Source organism: Pleurodeles waltl, chromosome 12 (genome assembly GCF_031143425.1).
Source record: "Pleurodeles waltl isolate 20211129_DDA chromosome 12, aPleWal1.hap1.20221129, whole genome shotgun sequence".
In the NCBI taxonomy this organism is placed as follows: domain Eukaryota; kingdom Metazoa; phylum Chordata; class Amphibia; order Caudata; family Salamandridae; genus Pleurodeles; species Pleurodeles waltl.
The window spans coordinates 680,847,119-680,868,575 of record NC_090451.1 but is presented as its reverse complement, the minus strand read 5'-3'; the positions used below and the strand labels follow the sequence as shown (position 1 = coordinate 680,868,575).

Genomic DNA, 21,457 nt, shown 5'->3' with positions numbered 1-21,457 from the left:
ACCGGCAGTCCTCCTGAAGCTGTCCAATGCTCACTCCAAGATGATTCTCATTGCCCCAGAATGGCCACGCCAGTGGTGGTTTCCTGACCTCCTTCACCGGTCACTCAAACCACACATCAGGCTGCCTTGTCGCCCAGACCTTCTCACGAAGTTCCGATGCCAGATATCTCATCCCAACCTCTCATCGTTGAATTTGGCAGCATGGCTCTTGAGTTAGTTCAATATGGTCACCTGAACCTACCTCAGGACTGCATGGAGATTCTAAGGGAGGCAAAGCGCCCCTCCACAAGAACAGCTTATGCCTGCAAATGGAAAAGGTTCTGCGTGTGGTGCTTGGACAATAATGTCGATCAATATCCTGCGGAGAGGAGACTATCCTGCCATACTTATTAGGTTTGGCGAAGTCTGGATTGCAATTGTCATCAATAAAAGTACACCTGGCGGCTCTAACGGCCTATAGAAAGAGCCCTTCCCAAACCTCTTTCTTTAGGATTCCAATCATAAAAGACTTCCTGGAGGGTTTGAAAAAGGTCTTTCCTCCCATTAGAAGACCATCTCCTCCATGGAAACTGAATATTGTCCTCTCGCGTCTGATGCTACCACCGTTTGAACCAATGCATAAAGCATCACTCCAACATCTTACGTGGAAAACTGCTTTTCTGGTTGCAATCACATCAGCTCGTAGGGTCAGTGAGATCCAGGCCCTTTGCGCTCAAGAACCTTATACGGTTTTTCATTCTTCAAAAGTAGTTATGCGGACACATCCAAAAATTTTACCTAAAGTCGTTTCAGACTTCCATGTGAACCAAACCATTTCATTACCAACTTTCTTCCAAAATCCTTCTACCCCTGCCGAGAGAACCCTACATTGTCTCGACGTAAAGAGGGTTTTAAAATTTTACTTGGACAGGGCAAAATGCTTGCGTAAATCACAGCAGCTGTTTATTAATTATGGCCCAGTTAGAACAGGGTTGGCCACTTCCAAACAATCCTTATCCAGGTGGATTGTCTCATGTATCATTTTTTGTTATCAGTTAGCAAATAAATCTCTTGACGGCAGGCCAAAAGCCCATTCTACTAGAGGGAAGGCAGCGACTGCTGCCTTGATGAGAAATATTCCTTTGACAGAAATATGCAAAGCGGGCACTTGGAAATCGGCCCATACTTTTACTAAGCATTACTGCCTTGATTCAGATGCTAGGGCAGATGCGCAGGTTTGACAGGCCTCTCTCAATAATTTATTTGCATAATTTTATGGTTTCAGTATTATTCTGTCTACTCCACTGCGGTTACAGGGATGGGCTTGCTATTCTATTCAGTGCTTATGACTATACATGGAAATCCCCTACGAGAGAAGGAATGGTTTCTTACCTGTAACTCCAGTTCTCTCGTAGGGGTATTTCCATGATAGTCATAAGCAACCCTCCCTCCTCCCCGGTGGACTTGACATAAGAAAAGTTGCAATAATGATAACGATGTTGGTACTTCAAAGAATGTTCATGTTTCTTCATGTCATGTTACAAGCCTACAAAAAAGAACTGAGGCAACTGCCTTTTGCTGTGCATGATGGGATACAGGAAGACTTTCCTTTCTTAAAGGCACAGCTCTATTTATATCCTGTATAATGGCAGCCTATGGGCTACACTGCCCTGCATTGTTTTATTCTCATTTGGAGGTTTAAATAAAGTGTAAGAATATATTTTTTATTACATTTCTAGAATAAATGTATGTTTAAAGGTGTATTTATACTACAGCTGTCTTTCTTTCCAACCTCAAGAATAAACAATTTGGCCTGTGTAGCTGTTCACATAGGCTGCACAGTGTTATTCTTAAGTGGTTTTAACAGGCCTTTTTTCAAGAAAGGCTGGCAGCTACACTTAAGAATACATTACAGAACAGTGCTCCGGGTCCCCGCAGACGCGCAGAACTATTCAGTGCTTATGACTATCATGGAAATACCCCTACGAGAGAACTGGAGTTACAGGTAAGAAACCATTCCATCTTGTAGAAGGAGGATTCCCCCAATAGGATTAGGGATGTGCCCCCCTCCCCACAGGGAAGAGGCACAAAGAGGGTGTAGCCACCCTCAAGGACAATAGCCATTGGCTACTGCCCTCCCAGACCTAAATACACCCCTAAATTCAGTATTTAGGGGCTCCCCAGATACCAGGAAATCAGATTCCTGCAACCTGAAGAAAGAAGAAGGACTGCTGACCTACAAGCCTGCAGAGAAGGAAGAAGACAACAACTGATTTGGCCCCAGCCCTACCGGCCTGTCTCCAACTTCGAAAACCTGCAACCAGCGACGCATCCGACAGGGACCAGCAACCTCTGAAGCCTCAGAGGACTGCCCTGGACTACAGGACCAAGAAACTCCCATGAACAGCGGCCCTGTTCAAAACCAGCTACTTCTTTGCAAAAAAGAAGCAACCGCCAAAAACTTCACGCAGGTCCCTCCGTTGTTTCCTACCTGAAACCCGACGCCTGCTTTGCACACTGCACCCGGCCGCCCCCGTGCCGCCGAGGGTGTGTTTTGTGTGCCTACTTGTGTCCCCCCCAGTGCTCTACAAACCCCCCCTGGTCTGCCCCCCGAGGACGCAGGTACTTACCTGCTAGCAGACTGGAACCGGAGCACCCCTGTTCTCCATAGGCACCTATGTGTTTTGGGCACCTCTTTGACCTCTGCACCTGACCGGCCCTGAGCTGCTGGTGTGATAACTTTGGGGTTGCCTTGAACCCCCAATGGTGGGCTGCCATTGCCCCAGAACTGATACGTGTAAGTGTTTTACTTACCTCCTAATCTAACCTTTATTTACCTACCCCAGGAACTGTTGATTTTTGCACTGTGTCCACTTTGGAAATAGCTTATTGCCATTTTAACAAAGACTGTATATGATACTGTTTTCATTCAAAGTTCCTAAAGTATCTAAGTGAAGTGCCTTACATTTAAAGTATTAACTGTAAATCTTGAACCTTGGGTTCTTAAAATAAACTAAGGAAAGGTATTTTTCAATATAAAAACTTATTGGCCTGGAATTGTCTTTGAGTGTGTGATCCTCATTTATTGCCTGTGTGTGTACAACAAGTGCTTAACACTACCCTCTGATAAGCCTACTGCTCCACCACACTACCACAAAATAGAGCATTAGAATTATCTACTTTTGCCACTATCTTACCTCTAAGGGGAACCCTTGGACTGTGTGCACACTATTTCTTACTTTGAAATAGTATATACAGAGCCATCTTCCTACAGCATCTTATTTAGCAAAGCGTGTGCTGCAATAATCAGGACGACACAACATAACAGGATTAAAATGGTGACAAAGAGAGTAAAGCATATAAATAACGCTATCATGTTGTCACTAGAGTCAATAGACTAACTCCTACCTAGGCTATAATAGAGCACAGCATGTTAAGCTCTAAATCTCCCCCGGGAAGACATCATACCTGAGCAAAGGCCTGAATTCTGCGTTAGCATCTGTAGCGAAGCATTCGGCAATCAGCATACAGTCGTAGTTCTCTGGTTGGAATTTCCCTCTAACGTGTAAGGGACAGGGAAGTGTTTTTATAATAAAACAGCTGATGTTCTGAGAAACTGTCCCTACGTAAGCATGTGTGTTTTCTATGAATGTCAGAGACTAAACTCATACCACGTTCACCAGCAATCTATCTTTCTAAAGCCTTGGAAGAAGCACAGAGTGAGCAAGAATGTCTTGTTTCAGAACAGAGTGCTGGCCTAGGCAAAACAGTCAGAAAAAAATAAAACAAGACCGTAAAAGTGGCTACTATAAAAATAATAAAGTGAAGCTGAATAAAATATATCTAGGTGAAAGTGCACAGCGGCAGGCCTTGTATGCTAAAATAACGTGCATGAAGCTCACAACTAAAATGGCTACACAACACTTTGAAAGGCACATTTGGTGCCCTCCTTGCATAAACCGGTTTGCACCAGTCCAGGGTCCTTGCTCTGGAGCGAAATTGGACAATGGAAAGGGTAGTTACCACTCCCTTGTCCACTACAACCCCAGGGGTGGTGCCCAGAACTCCACCAGGTGGCCACTTGATTCTGCCATCTTGAATCCGATGTGGTCAGATGCCCCTGGGAGCATCTAAGTGGCCAGGTCATGCTCTTGATAGGTGGTCACCCTGCTAGGTGACCAATCCATTTTCCTGGGCTATTTAAGGTCTCCCTCTTGAGTAGGTACTCAGATTTGATTTGCAAGATTCCAGCAGGACTCCTCTGCATTGTTTCCTTCATCTTCTGGCCACTGAGACTGCAACTGGACCCTTCAGGAACAGATAATCTGCAACTTCAGCGACAACTCCGCTCTGCAAAATTGTTTCTCCAGCTCCTTCCAGCAACTGAAACATTTCCCCGGCTGTGCAGCCTGCAGAAGAAGTAAGAAGAAATCTCCCTTGTTGTGAAAGAGTACCACCCCTGCATTTGCAGGCATCAACTGCAACAACGACCGGCTCCGTGGATCTTCTCTCCTCTGGCGCTGCATGGATCCTGTATCACAGGTGGTGGTCTGGGGTGGTCCCCTTGGTCCTCTCTACCAGCTGTGCAGCTTGGGAGACGGTAAGCCGTTGCGTCTCCTTGCACGACAGTACCCCTATGCACTGCGACTCTTGCAGCTACCAAGGCTTGTTTGCTGCTCCTCCAAGGGATCTTCAGGCTCGATGTAGCCCCAGCACTCATCCAGCAAAGTACATTCTTCTGCCTGCTGCTCCAGCGACGTGAGACACTCCTTCAAGTCTGCTGAGTGGACCTAACTGTGACTCCTGTGCCTGCTGCCCGTGGGTCGCCTTTGGGGGCAGCCTCCTTGTAGGAAGTTGGCTCTGTATGTACTATTTCAAAGTAAGAAATAGCATGCACAGAGTCCAAGGGTTCCCCTTAGAGGTAAGATAGTGGCAAAAAGAAATAATTCTAATGCTCTATTTTGTGGTAGTGTGGTCGAGCAGTAGGCTTATCAGAGGGTAGTGTTAAGCATTTGTTGTACACACACAGGCAATAAAGGAGGAACACACACTCAAAGACAATTCCAGGCCACTAGGTTTTTATATAGAAAAATATATTTTCTTAGTTTATTTTAAGAACCACAGGTTCAAGATTTACAATCAATACTTTAAATGAAAGGTACTTCACTCAGGTATCATAGGAACTTTGAATCAGCAAAATAGCATGTACAGTTTTGGCAAAAATGGCAATAAGCTATTTTAAAACTAGACACAGTGCAAATTTCAACAGTTCCTGGGGGAGGTAAGTATTTGTTTGTTTTGCAGGTAAGTAAACCACCTACAGGGTTCAAAGTTGGGTCTAAGGTAGCCCACCGTTGGGGGCAACCCCAAAGTTACCACACCAGCAGCTCAGGGCCGGTCAGGTGCAGAGGTCAAAGTGGTGCCCAAAACGCATAGGCTTCAATGGAGAACAGGGGTGCCCCTGTTCCAGTCTGCCAGCAGGTAAGTACCCGCGACTTCGGAGGGGAGACCAGGGGGGTTTTGTAGGGCACCGGGGGGGACACAAGCCAGCACAAAAAGTACATTCGCAGCGTCACGGGGCGGCCGGGTGCAGAGTGCAAACAGGCATCGGGTTTGCAATAGAGTGCAATGGGAGACCCAGGGGTCTCTTCAGCGAAGCAGGCAGGCAAGGGGGGGGTCCTCGAGGTAGCCACCACCTGGGCAAGGGAGAGGGCCACCTGGGGGTCGCTTCTGCACTGGAGGTCGGATCCTTCAGGTCCTGGGGGCTGCGGGTGCAGTGTCTTTACCAGGCGTCGGGTTCTTTGAAGCAGGCAGTTGCGGTTATGGGGAGCCTCTGGATTTCCTCTGCAGGCGTCGGTGGGGGGCGCTCAGGGGGGTCAACTCTGGCTACTCACAGGGTCGCAGTCACCGGGGAGTCCTCCCTGTAGTGTTGGTTCTCCGCAGGTCGAGCCAGGGCGTCAGGTTCAGAGTGGAAAGTCTCACGCTTCCGGCGGGAAACGTGTGGTCTTTAAAAGTTGCTTCTTTGTTGCAAAGTTGCAGTCTTTGTGGAACAGGGCTGCTGTCCTCGGGAGTTCTTGGTCCTTTTAGATGCAGGGTAGTCCTCTGAGGCTTCAGAGGTCGCTGGGCCCTGGGGGACACGTCGCTGTTGCAGTTTTTCTTGAAGTGGGGAGACATGCCGGTAGGGCTGGGGCCAAAGCAGTTGGTGTCTCCGTCTTCTCTGCAGGGCTTTCAGGTCAGCAGTCCTTCTTCGTCTTCAGGTTGCAGGAATCTGTTTTACTAGGTTCTGGGGGCCCCTAAATACTCAATTTAGGGGTGTGTTTAGGTCTGGGGGGTTAGTAGCCAATGGCAACTAGCCCTGAGGGTGGCTACACCCTCTTTGTGCCTCCTCCCTGAGGGGAGGGGGGCACATCGGATTTCTAAAAGTCAGAGTCACCTCAGCTCGGGGCACCTTAGGGGTTGTCCTGACTGGCCAGTGACTCCTCCTTGTTTTTCTCATTATCTCCTCCGGCCTTGCTGCCAAAAGTGGGGCAGTGGCCGGAGGGGGCGGGCATCTCCACTAGCTGGAATGCCCTGTGGCGCTGTAACAAAGGGGGTGAGCCTTTGAGGCTCACCGCCAGGTGTTACAGTTCCTGCAGGGGGAGGTGAGAGGCACCTCCACCCCGTACAGGCTTTGTTACTAGCCACAGAGTGGCAAAGGCACTCTCCCCATGTGGCCAGCAACATGTCTGGTGTGTGGCAGGCTGGCAAAACTAGTCAGCCCACACTGGAAGTCGGGTATGTTTTCAGGGGGCATCTCTAAGATGCACTCTGGGGTGTATTTCACAATACAATGTACACTGGTATCAGTGTGCATTTATTGTGCTGAGAAGTTTGATACTAAACTTCCCAGTTTTCAGTGTAGCCATTATGGTGCTGTGGAGTTCGTCTATGACAGACTCCCAGACCATATACTCTTATGGCTACCCTGCACTTACAATGTCTAAGGTTTTGCTTAGACACTGTAGGGGCATAGTGCTCATGCACCTATGCCCTCACCTATGGTATAGTGCACCCTGCCTTAGAGCTGTAAGGCCTGCTAGAGGGGTGACTTATCTATGCCATAGGCAGTGTGAGGTTGGCATGGTACCCTGAGGGGAGTGCCATGTCGACTTAGTCATTTTCTCCCCACTAGCACACCCAAGCTGGCAAGCAGTGTGTCTGTGCTGAGTGAGGGGTCCCCATGGTGGCATAAGATATGCTGCAGCCCTTAGAGACCTTCCCTGGCATCAGGGCCCTTGGTACCAGGGGTACCAGTTACAAGGGACTTACCTGGATGCCAGGGTGTGCCAATTGTGGAGACAAAGATACAGTTTTAGGGAAAGAACACTGCTGCTGGGGCCTGGTTAGCAGGCCTCAGCACACTTTCAAAACATAACTTGGCATCAGCAAAGGCAATAATTCAGGGGGTAACCATGCCAAGGAGGCATTTCCTTACACTCCTCATCTTCTGACTCTCCCAGCTGCTGAGGGTCACCCTGGACTCCCTTCCTTGGGTCGAGTCCCCTGGACCTTCCTGGTCCTCTTCAGCCTTGCAAAACCTTCTTCTCTGACTCTTGGATTTACCAAGGCTTGTTGGTGGTTTTCCAGCACCACTGACTGACTGCATCACAACCACCGACGTGGGACATCCCTTGCATCACTTTTGGAACTCCTCTTCTGCTCCTGTGCTGCTCTGCTGATTTTCTTCATCCATCGTCGTCCTGGTCCTGCATCCACAGAAGGGTGGGTAGTGGCTCCTGCCATAACCAGACACTCCATCTCAAACTGTATTTGGTCCCCATTCTTTACAGGTCCTCTTCTGTCAGGATCCACCTTTGGGTTCTTCCAGTCTTGTCTGGGTCTTGCACAATCCTTTCCAATGTCCTTCTGTTTGTTTTGGGGAAAACCAGGTGCTCATCTCTGCTCTCCAGGTTGCTAGGGGTCACTCTGATACTCACCTCCTGGGGTTCCTAGTTCCTCCATCTCCCCTCTACTGATTCCACGTCCTTTAGTAGGGGACTGCCTTTCACATTCCATTTTTTAGTATATGGTTTGGCCCTCCCCTAGGGACCTCAATATTTCCTATTGATTTTACCAATGCCTATTGCTTTCTATGCTATTTACTGATTGCTATTGTGTTTATAACAGTGTGTTTACTTACCTCCAGTTGGGGTATTGGCTATACAGGAGTTTAGTATTTGTGTTACTATAATACAATACCTTTATTTTTGAAACACTGTGTGGTTCTTTCATGTGTGTAAGTGTTGTGTGACTGTAGTGGTATTGCATAAGCTTTGTATGTCTCCTAGATAATTATTGCCTGCTCGTCAACAGCTACCTCTAGAGAGCCCTAGCTTCCTAGACACTGCCACCACTTAACTAATAGGGTTTACCTGGGCCTAGTATAAGATGATAACACCATAGGTGCTCACCACACACCAGGGCAGCTTCCTACATATATCACTACTGTCTTTTGTTTGGAATGTTTTGCAACATTTTGTCTTGCCGTAGAGTTCCAAAATATATCAGCACAGTATTTTAAAGACAATTCAGCATAATGATTGCATGCTCCAGTTAGCTAACACTAGGAAAGTCAGGGATATTCCATGCCTGTGAATTGATAGGAAGTAAATACATTGAGATACCATGAAAAGTAGGAATATACTTAAGTAATGTTCTTTTTTGACCTTTTTCCCTCCCAGCCACACCTGCACCTAGTGATAAATGTGATAATGGAGGAGCAGCGACAGAAAAGGACGAGTTAGAAGCCAAGGAGGAGAAGATGGAAGAGAAGGAAACTAGGTGCAGTGACCCAGCAGATTCTGAGGTTTGTCCTGTGCATTTCAGAACAGTGTGAGATTGTGCTTAACTGGATCTTTTATATATTCTCATGCATTCCTCATCAGTCAAGAAATCCCTAGGACCTTATATAGCAGTAAGCAGTGTTTGCCATACAACCTGAGACCTTGCTAACCTTCCCAGGACCTCACCAGTCTTAACATCAGGATTCAGTGTGTTGTGAGTTGTTTTAAGGTTTTTTCTATGAAGAATCTCCATCTTCTGAGTCATAGGGATCCTATCCTGTCACACACTTCCACCATGACTGACAAGAAGAAATCGCTCATCAAATCCTGTTCTGACTGTGGGTAGAAGAAAATCTACACTGATGACCCTCATAATAAGTGCATTTATTGCCTATAGCTTCAAGCATTTTGCTGTGGTATATGTATTACCTTCCCATTAAAGGCTGTAGAGAGTGGAAATGAGGTTAGTTGGTACTAGTAAAAGCAAAGAAAGAAAATCCCCCTTTCCAAAGGCAATGCCACTTGCTCTAGGGTTGATTCTTTGTGCTACAACAAGCAGTCCAACAAAGACAATTCAAAAACAGAAACATGGAGTTTTCAAAGTTAGACTTATTGTCTAATGTGCTTGCCGCCACTGCCTCACAAAAAAAAATGTGGAGAATCTACAGGAAAACAAAAAAAATGAAAGTTTAGCTCTTATGATACTGTCACAACTACTTTTATCACTGCTGACAAGAATATGAACCTCATCATCTGTGAAGAACATTTCATTGACTTTGAGCACACTGTATTGGGAAAATTGCATGTTACCAAAGGAGGATGCCAGTTCTCCTACTCAACCTGCTTTCTACTTAGCACTACACAACCATTTTCCATACACTGCTAGAAAGAGTCATCAGAAAGTTCAACTTTTCCATGGCATCAGTTGAGCAGCAGTACTTCCTCCGTGTTTTAAAGGAACAGCCCTGAAAGTCAATGAAATCGATCTCTTTTCTATACACTCCGTGGTTTGTTGTTAAAAGATGTTACAATATTGAAGACACCAGTGGCTGTACAAGCATTGGTGTATTGGTGCTCTGCTTGGAAAAGTAACCATCCTGCATTGTAGTAGCATCAGCATAAAGATGGCTGAGGAATCTGGGCACATTGACTTCTGCACCAGTTGGACAGAAAGGGCCGATGGATAAATAACCTGGGCCATAGGATCAGTTCAATGGATTTCTCTTCTATAAACGCTGTGTAAGAAGTTGGCTCTGTATATACTATCACAAAGTGAGAGATAGTGTGCACAGAGTTTAAGGGTACCCCTTAGAGGTTGATAGTGGCAAAATTAGATCATTCTAATGCTCTATTCTGTGGTAGTGTGGTCAAGCAGTAGGCTTATCAGAGGGTAGTGTTAAGCATTTCTTGTACACACACAGGCAATAAACGAGGAACACACACTCAAAGATTTAAATCAAGTCCAATATTTTTTGTATAGAAAAATATATTTTCTTAATTTATTTTAGAACCACAAGATTCAAGATTTGAGGAAAGTACATAAAATACAAGGTACTTCACAAAGGTAAGTATGGAACTTTGAATTAAAGCAGTAGTATGCACTGTATAGGTTAAAATGGCAATAAGCTATTTTAAAAGTGGACCCAGTGCAAAAATCAACAGTTCCTGGGGGAGGTAGGTTTGGTTAGGTTTTGCAGGTAAGTAAAGCACTTACACAGTCAATCTCCTGGGCATAGGCAGCCCACCTTTGGGGGCTCAAGTCAACCCCAAAGTCACTGCACCAGCCACACTGAGCCGGTCAGGTTCAGAGGTCAAAGGAGGGCCCAAAACACATAGGCGCCTAGGGAGAACGGGGTGATCCGGTTCTGGTCTGCTGGCAGGTAAGTACCTGCTTCCTCAGAGAGCAGACCAGGGGTGTTTCTTAGAGCAGTGGGGGGGACACAAACAGGCACACAAAACACACCCATAGTGGCACAGGGGCGGCCGGGTGAGGTGTGCAAACTAGGCGTCAGGTTTGCTATAGGAAGCAATAGAGGGACCCGGGGGTCACTTAGGTGATGCAGGCAGGGCACAGGGGGGCTTCTCGGGCCAGCCACCGACTAGGCTAGGATGAGGGCAGCCTGCTGGTCACTCCTGCACTGGTGGGTGGTTCCTCTCGGTCCTGGGGGCTGCGGGTGCAATGCTTGGTCCAGGCATCGGGTTCCTTGTTACCAGGCCGTTGCGGTTAGCGGGAGCCTCTGGATCCTCTCTGCAGGCATCGCTGTGGGGGTGCAGGGGGTTCGACTCAGGTTACTCACGTTGTCGCAGTCGCTTTGTACTCCTCTCTGCAGTGTTAGTTCTCTGGAGCTCGAGCCGGGGGCGTCGAGTGCACAGTGAGAAGTCTCATGCTTCCGGCAGGAAGGGAGAGTTTTTTCAAAGTTGTTTCAAAGTTGCAAAAATGTTGCAGTTGGTGAACAGTGCCGCTGTTCTTGGGAGGTTCTTGGTCCTTCAGGTTCAGGGCAGTCCTCTGAGTCCTCAAAGGTCGCTGGTCCCTGTCAGATGCGTCGCTGTGCAGGTTCTTTGAGTCTGGAGACAGGCCGGCAGTGCTGTGGCCGAGTCAGTTGTCATCCCCGTCGTCTCTGCGGGGCTTTCAGGTCAGCAGTCCTTCTTATATATGTAGGTTGCAGAAATCTGATTTCCTGGGTTCAGGGTTGCCCCTACATACTCAATTTAGGGGTGTGTTTAGGTCTGGGGGGCAGTAGCCAATGGCTACTGTCTTTGAGGGTGGCTACACCCTCTTTGTGCCTCCTCCCTGAGGGGAGGGGGGCACATCCCTATTCCTATTGGGGGAATCCTCCAAACTCAAGATGAAGGATTTCTAAAGGCAGGGGTTACCTCAGCTCAGAGCACCTGAGGGGCTGTCCTGACGGGTAGGTGTCTCCTCCTTGGGCCTTGTTAGCAGGGTCCCAGCACACTTTCAATCATAACTGGCATCCACAAAAGGCAAAACATCAGGGGGTAACCATACCAAGGAAGGCATTTCCTTACAAGCTGCAAATGCCTTGGCCATCCTTAGTCAACACTGCCACCAGATGTAGTATGATATGTAATCACTAATTATTCTAATCCCAGAAAATAGGTGGAAGGAAGTCAGTGCTAGAGCCAAAGAATGAGCCAGCAATATATTTATTCAGTGCAGAATTCCACCAGCTTGCAGAAGAAGCCGTCCTGAGGGGGCAAGGATGGCTGCATTCCATGGTCCGTTGTATGGGCGGCCAATCCAAAGTCTTCGACATGCTGTTTGACGGGCAAACGTTATCTGGAAAACATCTGGATGTCAGCCAACAAAATAAAAAAATGGGCACTAACACTGCATGATCCCTGTGAGTTTTTCAGTACCCATGGTCCAGATCTGCTACTTTCTGTGGCTGCACGTGATCAGACGCATTTATTGGAGGTTTCAGTCATTATGGTTGTCAGGGGTAGCCTTGCTATGTCTCTAGACAAGGGGGAGAGGACCAGGACCATACATCTGTCAGAGGCCAAATGCAAAGCTATGGCAAGACCTCTGGGTATTAGAGAAGTGTGTTTCAACCAGGCTTGCAGGACAACCAGACAAGAGCTTAACAAAATCTTCAAGCTGCACCTCCTGATGTCCCATAATCATCCAGTTGGAGAACAATCTTTTTTTTTGCTGCTTTGGGAGTCCATAACATTGACCTGCTGGCTTTGTAAATTGTACATCTGATAGAGACTTCTAGTTGCAGATTCCTTACCTTTGAATTTCCCCAGGAGTCAGACTGGATCTGGAGTATTTTTCTTCGAGCAGTACCTCTGCGCGCCATCTGGTGGCATTGGTTGGCTCCGCGGGCCTCACTCACGTCGTGCTCACCATGATGACGCCGCAGTTGTATATAGGTGCCACCCCAGCGCGCTGACGTCAGTTCTTTTCTTTCCGTGCCAGCCTAGGCGCAGATCCGGAGAAACGCTACCTCATTCATTTTTTGACTACGTCGACATTTTTGTTGTATTTTTGACGAGTTCATGGATGGGTCGAAGGATGTCCCACAAGACCAGATTCAAGCCCTGCCACTCCTGTCACCGAACTATGTTGGTGACGGATCCGCACCTTGTGTGCTTATGGTGTTTGGAGCGCGATCACGACCCGAAGTCGCTCTCCGAGTTTTGGGCCATAAATCTTTGAGGGAGCGGTCCCTAAAGCTCATGGCGGCCCGACACTCGACTCAGCGGCGCTCATGGTCCCATTCGAGAGGAAGGTCTTGAGATCGGCTGCGAGTCACCACCACTCCTCGTCCTCCAAGTCATCGGAACATTCGGATCACAAAAAGAAGTTGTCGAAGAAAGACAAGCGTTCGATCGGATGATACGACGCGGGAAGAGCGTCGATGCTCTAGGCCTCCGTTCAAGGAGCCTTCTACTGGGTCGGCTCTATGATTCCCTGACTTCCCGGGAGCCGGAGCCACCCCCGCCCGACTCAAAGATTTTTACGAGGCCATGCGCCTCATTTTCGGGCAGTCCGACCCACCTTCGGAACCTTCGGGCACAGGTGAGTAGGTTGGGGTCCAAACGCGGCTCCGTCCCAACGCCGGTCGTGCGACGACAACCTTCCCGGGCGTCGGGTCAGACGTTGACGCTCCCGATGTCGGTTGGGCCCACAATCGACGTCGATCCCATACTCATACCCGACGACCGAGAGACAGAACGCTGTCCCTCGACGCCGATTCCGTTCTCCATGGGCTCTCCTGGGCCCAGGGTTGATCCAGACCCTTATTCTTGTCGGTATGCATACGCGGAGAGTATGGAGGGGTCGCTGGACCCTTTAGAACACCAGCGTGTCCCCCAAATGGACTAGGTGCAGGATTTGGGTGATGTCAGTGGACTAGACACCTCCCCTGACACTGGTACATTCTCTCCTCTTAGCGTGGCTACGGAGGAGGGTGCTTCTTACTTTATGGTGGTGAGAAGGGCATCTGAGGTCTTGGGCCTCGAGCTTCCTTCTGTGGAGGTTAGGCTTAACATCCTAACCGACCTGCTTTATCCGGGGTCTTCCTCCTTTAAGCCCCTTTTACTCTTCAATGAAGCTCTGACAGATGTCCTTTTGGGTACTTGGTACAGACCCAGCACTGGGGCTCTTGTGAATAGAACGATTGCCCGCCTCCTTCAGCCTGCGCTGTCAGACCCAAAATTCCTGACCCAACACCCCACGCCTGAGAGCCTTGTCATTCAGGCTTCTTCTTCATCTGGCGCATTCCCTGCCGCACCCCCGGATAGGGAATCAAAAAGACTGGATAATTTGGAGAAAAAGTTGTTTTCTTCCAACAGTCTAGCGCTGCGGTCCGTGAACACCACATGCCTTTTGGGCCGCTATTCCCATGTTCTCTGGGATACGGTCGTGCAAGTGCTACTTGCTGTTCTGGAGGAGGCCCAGGCTGTCCTCTCTCTCCCAAGCCATAACAGATGGGAGGGATGCAGCTAAGTTCATAATTCGTTGTGGACTGGATACGACCGACTCTCTGGGCAGATCAGTTGCATCAACGGTGGCACTGAGACGACACGCCTGGCTGAGAACGTCTGGCTTTACAGGGGATGTCTAGCAATCCTTGATGGATATGCCCTTTGATGGCACACATCTCTCCGGAGACAAGGCGGACTCGGCGCTCAGGCGCTTTAAGGATTCCTGAGCCACAGCCCGGTCCTTTGGCCTCGTGCCTACACCTAGAACCCAGCAGTCCTCTTTTCGCCCCTTTCGTGGCTACAGAAGGGGCACCCAACTGCGTCCTTTTACACCTGGCCACAGACCCACGCATGCTGTACAGCCCCTGCGTGGCCGCGGACGTGGGATCCCACGTTCCCGGGGATCAGGGAGCCAGCGGGTTGCCCAGTCCACCTCCGCCACCTCCTCAGCCTCCAAGCCTTCTTAGTCCATAGGCACATCAGGAGACAGTAGGTGGCAGGATACGCCATCACCTGCCCCAATGGCAAGCCATTACCTCGGACAGGTGGGTACTCCAGATTGTCCAAAGGGGCTACTCCCACCCCTTCGAGACATCTCCTCCAGCCATGCCACCTTCATACATTCAGATATTGGAGGATCGCGCTTCTCCGCAAGGAAGTCCAAGCCCTTTTGGCCAAAGGAGCTATAGAGTGGGTTCTGTTGCCAGAAGTAGGTCGTGGTTGCTATTCCCTCTACTTTTTGGTTCCTAAAAGGACAAAGGTCTTTGACCTCTATTAGATCTTCGGTCCCTCAATCTCTTCCTCAAAAAAGGAGAAGTTCAAAATGTTAACATTGGCTCAGGTCCTATCTGCCCTGGATCCCGGAGACTGGATGGTAGCGTTGGACTTGCAAGACACAAACTTTCACATTCCCGTCTTGCCGGCCCTCTGGCGTTACCCATGATTCGTGGTAGGTCATGAGCACTTTCAGTTTACCGTGCTCCCCTTTGGCCTTACCAGTTCCCCTCGGGTGTTCACGAAAGTGATGGTAGTGGTAGCAGCTCATCTGCGCAGGTTAGGGGTCCCAGTGTTCCCCTACCTCGATGATTGCTTGTTGAAGGCGAACTCGCTCCAGACATTCGTCTCCCACCGCCAGACTACGGCGAACCTTTTGCATTCGCTGGGGTTCACTATCAACATGCCGAAGTCACACCTGACTCCTTCTCAGACGCTCCCTTTCATTGGAGCTTTTCTGGATACAGTGGAGTTTCTGGCATATCCTCCCAAAAAGCGAGTCCAGGATATTCGGGCTATGATACCGATGTTTCAGCCTCTATCCTGGATTTCGGTGAGAATGACTCTGAAGCTTCTGGGCCTCATGGTCTCCTGCATCCTGTTGGTTCAAAATGCCAGATGGCATATGCAGGTTCTGCAGTGGGACCTGAAGTTCCAGTGGGCGCAGCATCAGGGGAATCTCTCCCACAAGGTCCAGATCTCGGAAGGGACTGCGAAAGACCTGCAGTGGTGATTAACAAATCAGGATTGGGTCAAGGGCACATCCCTCTCCTTTCCCCAACCAGACCTTACAATCGTGACAGATGTGTCCCTTCTGGGATGGGGTGGCCACTTGGGAGAGGCAGATATCAGAGGTATCTGGTCTCCAGCGGTAACTGGTCTCCATATCAATCTTCTGGAGCTCTGAGCGATTCGACTAGCATTGACAGCATTTCTTCCCTCCCTCAAGGGGAAAGCAGTGCAGGTGTTCACAGACAACAAGCTTTGAGGCAGTGTGCATGTGCTGAGTGAGGGGTCCCTAGGGTGGCATAAGACATGCTGCAGCCCTTAGAGACCTTCCCTGGCATCAGGGCCCTTGGTACCAGGGGTACCACTTACAAGGGACTTACCTGAGTGCCATGGTTGTGCCAATTGTGGAGACAATGGTACAGTTTAGGGAAAGAACACTGGTGCTGGGGCCTGGGTAGCAGGGTCCCAGCACACTTTCAAATCATAACTTAGCATCAGCAAAGGCAAAAATGTAGGGGGTAACCATGCCAAGGAGGCATTTCCTTACACAACACCACAGCCATGTAGTATTACTCAAACAAGGCGGAGTGGGGTCATGGACTCTTTCTCAAGAGGCTCTTCGTCTGGCTGGAACATCAGGGCATTTCCCTGGTGGTTCAACACTTGGCAATCTCCTTGAATGCCAGAGCAGACGAACTCAGTCGACGAAGCATTGTCGATCGCGAATGGTGTCTCAATCTGGACGTGGCGCAAGGTCTCTTCCTGCAGTGGGGAGAACCTTGGTTAGACTTGTTCGCCTCCGTAGAGAAAGTGCAATGTCAGCTGTTTCGCGCGTTGGAGTTTCCAAGGCAGCATTTGCTCCGCGATGCTTTTCGTCTGTGTGCCAGGGGTGTGCCAATTGTTGAAACAATGGTACATTTTTAGTGAAAGAGCACTGGTGCTGGGGCCTGGTTAGCAGGGTCCCAGCTCACTTCTTAGTCAAGTCAGCATCAATATCAGGCAAAATGTGGGGGGCAACTGCAACAGGGAGCCATTTTCCTACAGGTACTCTTATGCATCAAAATGTGCTACGCTCTGGCTAAAAAGCAACCCCCTGAAGGTTTGAGAGCTCACTCCACCTGAGCTACTGCTGCTACCACAGCGTTAGCACGGGGCGTTCCAGTCCTGGATATTTGTCAGGCAGCAACGTGGGCATCTCTGCACACTTTTACCAAGCACTACTGCCTGGACAATCAGGTCCTAAGGGACGGCTACTTTGGCCGTTCGGTCCTGCAGGACTTTTTGGTGTGATCTTAGTTCGCAGGCCGGCCACCGCGGATTCTATTGCTCAGGTATCTATTCAAAGTTAAGGAATCTGCAACTAGAAGTCTCTGTCAGATGTACAAGTTACTTACCTTCAGTAACAAAATATCTGGTAGAGACATATTATAGTTGCAGATTCCTTACCGACCCGCCCATCCTCCCCGCACTGCTAACTGATTTCTAAGGACAGGAACTTTCCCTTGAGGGCCTTAGTTTTGGCGCTCTACTCTCAGTGTTCTTCATGGCTCCGCGCTACTGGCGTGGAAAGTCGTGAAAAGAAACATCAGCGAGCTGGGGTGGTGCCTATATACGACTGCAAACGTCATCACAGCGAGCATGACGCACGTGGAGTCGACGGATGCCACCTGACGGCACTCAGAGGTACTGCTCGAAGAAAAATTCTCTGGATCCAGTCTGACGCCTGGGGAAATTCAAAGGTAAGGAATCTGCAACTAGAATATGTCTCTGACAGATATTTTGTTACCGAAGGTAAGTAACTTGTACATTTAGGATATTCCATTGAATATGTTTAAGTCCACCAAATCACCCACTGAGAAAGGAGAACCATCTACACTTGTGGTAGATTCTCCTCCTACTTCCAAGGGGAGCAAAAATGCCATCTCGAAAGCACAAAGACATCAGGGACTGGACAACGGAGGCCTATTGTGGACCTCAGAGATATAAACAAGTCCCTAAGGACATGATTCTTTTAGAAGATAACCCTGCCAAAAGCCCTTCCACTGCTTGAGGAAGGGGAATACCTTACCTCCCTAAATGCATAGTTTTACATCCCCTTTTGTCAAAACCGCAGAAAATGGCTCCGCTTTTCAGTGTCAGGCAGAGCTAACAACTTAAGGCACTCCGTTTTAGGCTCAAATTTGCTTCCAAAATGTTCAAAAGGCCTAGCACAGGTATCTGCCTACTGCTGTATAGTGCCACAAGGTATGCCTGTTCTTGGATGACTGGCTCATTAGAGACCCATCAAGGAAGAAAAAAATACCTCTACAGCCTCCTGCGTCAACTTGTTAAAAAAATGTATCTGATGCTATGCAGGTAAACATCTTTTCTTGACCCAGCCAGGATCACGAGTTCCTGATAGCTATCTTCGACACGCAGGTGAGGAATACCCTTCCTTTAGCAGAGAGAATGGTAAAACTGCAGTCAATGGCAAAAGTGTTCTGCTCCAAACAAACAGTTAATGGCAGAATATACTAGTCCCTTCTAGGCCTTATGTCCTCCTGTGTAGAACTGTTACACTTCTGCAAAGTCAGTATAAGACCCATATAGAATGAGGTAGACTGTGATGGGAGTCAAATAGAGGGTGCTTGGGACAATACATTCCGGGTGACCAGAATTCTCAAACATACATTGCTGTGGTGAAGATTACTGTCATATGTCAACACAAGCAAACAATTTCATCCATCGACAAACAGAATAGTGATGACTATGGATGCATTCATGAAGGCCTGAGAAGCCCATATGCAAGAATTAACGAAGAGAAGCCAATTAGTCAAATATGGAGAAGCTGGGCAATAAAGCTGGGCCTACACGGGTTCCTTCCCAGAATAGCTAGACAAGTATGCTCATCAGATTGGACAAAACAAACTCAATGTACTACTTCTCAAACCAAGGAGGAACGAGGGCCCATTATTTGTCAGAAGCAGCACAAATGCTATGGAATTTGGTAATCTCCAACAAGGTGGGCGTCACAGTGGAACATCCCCCAGGATGCTAGCATTATTGGGCAGATATGCTCAGCCAAGCTTCTGCAGACTGCCTAAACGGGTGCTGCACTTACACCAACATGTTTACATCACACTGCATGTGTGAGGCCATCCTACTCTAAAACTAATCACTATTCATCCAAACAAGAAATGACTGTACTACGCCAGCAGGTTCTGGCAGCCAGAGTCCCAAGGCAATGCTTTTTGATGGGTATGTCACCTTTACAAGTAGTTTTTTTTACCATGCAGCACCATTACCATGCAGTCTTTAAAAGTGAAGCAAGTACCAGGCAGCCTATTTTAAAGTTACCTTTACCATCTGGTACACATAAAAAGGGTACTTAACCAGCGCTTATGCATGGTAAAGTGCAATGTGGTAAAGTAATGCTTTGTAAAGTTACAGCGTTTTGTTAAAAAAAGTGTTTAAACATACCATGTTGTAAATGAGTGCTATCTTATATTCCTTTTGATGACATGGTTGAACATCTTCACAAATGCCTTGCGTCCATTTCTCCTCATCCCCACAGTGCTGAGGATTGCAAAGGTAGATCACTGTTACTTGATTCTCACTTCCCAGGTGCAACATGACAACGCTGGTCCTTATGGTGTCCACACTGCCAGCAGTCCAGCTAAACATGCAGCCCAGGCTCCTCTCACTGATCCTGGCATTCTTGTACCTGACCACCTACAGTGGTCATCTACAGTGGTTGTCTACGATGGTCGTCGACGGCGGTCGTCTACGGTGGTCGGCGATGATGGCCGTCTAAGGTGGTCGATGATGAGGGCCTCATCTACAATGGTCTCTTATGACGGCCTCATCTACGATGGTTGCCTACGATGGCCTCATCTACGATGGCTGTCTACGAGGGCCTCATCTAAGATGCTCATCTATGACGTCCTCATCTACGATGCTCATCCACGACAGCCTCATCTATGATGGTTGTCAATGACATCCTCATCTATGATGGTTGTCTATGACATCCTCATCTATGATGATTGTCTATGATATCCTCATGTATGGTAGTTCTATATGACAGCCTCATCTATGATGGCCATCTACGACAGCCTCATATATGATGGCAGTATCATCTATGACGGTCGTCTACGGCGACCTCATCTATGAAGCTAGTCTATGACAACCTCACTTACGATGGTCGTCTACGACTATCATATACTCTTCTATGATAGTCATCTGTGACAGTCTCATCTGCGATGTTCATCTGCGACAGCCTCGTCGGATGGTTGTCTACTACTATGGCCTTGCCTACAAATGACCTAGTCTATGGAACCACATCTACGACGGCCTTGTCTCTGTATGCTTAGTCGATGACGGTCTTGCCTATGACTGCATCCTCTATGAAGGCCTCGTCTGCAGCGAAGGCCTCTTCAACAACAAACATTGTTTGCATGAGCCTAGTCGCTTACATCCGCCTCATCGAACTTGATCACAATACAAATTAAGACGAAAACACGTAATTGTCAACGAGCAAAACACACATAATCCAGAATAATTTAGTGTCAAGCATTGAGGTACCAATATGAGCATGCTTTCAACAGTCAATACATTGAGGGGAAATATATGGAGCAATTACACCATTCTGCCTCCAACTGCAGAGCATGGGTCAGGTCCATGTATCTCATACTAGAGCTTCAGAGCATATTACAGCCACAACTGGTGGATTTCCCCACCAGATTTATTTTGGGGGTTTCCATACTCTTCGGAGCGAGCGACCAAATACTTCCAGTTTCCTATAACAAACAAGAACTTAGTTTGTTTTTTCTTTATGAATTTAAATAGGAAAGCTGTAAAACCTATTCCAATTGCTGATATTTCCAGGAGGAATCACAATCATGGAAAACCCTATCATTCATAATTCCGCCTAACCGGCAAGGACACATTCTCATCTAGGTCCAGACTACTGTACAGGCTGCCAATTCACTGGTAATACGGGGCAGGTATAGCCACCAGATGTGGTCAGACATGGCCACATAAATAAAATGTTTGCCGGAAGATGGAAAAAAATAATGCTGCTGTAGTGAAGTGAGATATCAGCATAGACTGTGCTATAGATAAAACTTCAATAGTATTCCCACAACTGGCAGGGTCAATGGTCCTTGGATTTTACGGATCAAGACCACAACATTTAAAAATTTGAGGTACAAATATATCTAATATTTTATAGTACCATGCCGACGCTCTGTATGTATGTTGACGACTACTTGGAAGCAGTCAACGGTGACTCTTGACACTGCAAGATCTTTTGGGGCATTACAATTTTGAATGAAACAATCTTTAGAAGGGCCCAAAAACGACAATTATCCATTGATTAGTATCTGACTTAGCAACACTCTCAGTAGCACTTAGGCTAGCTTACCTACAGGGACAACATTATGGTGCTGATTACACCTTCTAGCGGGAAAAACTGTTCCAAAAATTTTGTAATCTATGGCAGAAAATAGCATCGACAAATAAGTACTGGATCTCGTCATATATACATATATGTTGCAGTTCATCCAGAGTCCGCCATCTGCCTTTGGAAGTGCTAGCTACTCTGACCAAAGGGTCTATAGAGAGAAACCCACATTCACAGCAAGAATACGGCTTCTATTCTTGGTTTTGCCTCATAAACCAGAAAACAGAGGAGTGTCCATTCAGCATACACCTCCAGAAAT

At 47.9% G+C, this 21,457-nt stretch overlaps 1 protein-coding gene across 10 annotated transcripts in view; it reads left to right on the top strand.

Moving 5' to 3' along the window:
• CHD3 (chromodomain helicase DNA binding protein 3) overlaps positions 1 to 21,457 on the top strand; it is a 1,503,198-nt gene that overhangs the window by 1,219,085 nt on the left and 262,656 nt on the right. For all 10 annotated transcript variants that reach the window (XM_069218663.1, XM_069218665.1, XM_069218664.1 and 7 more), the window contains one exon: positions 8,700 to 8,824. In XM_069218663.1, coding sequence (XP_069074764.1) covers positions 8,700 to 8,824 — 125 coding nt within the window. The remainder of the gene's footprint in view (positions 1 to 8,699; positions 8,825 to 21,457) is intronic.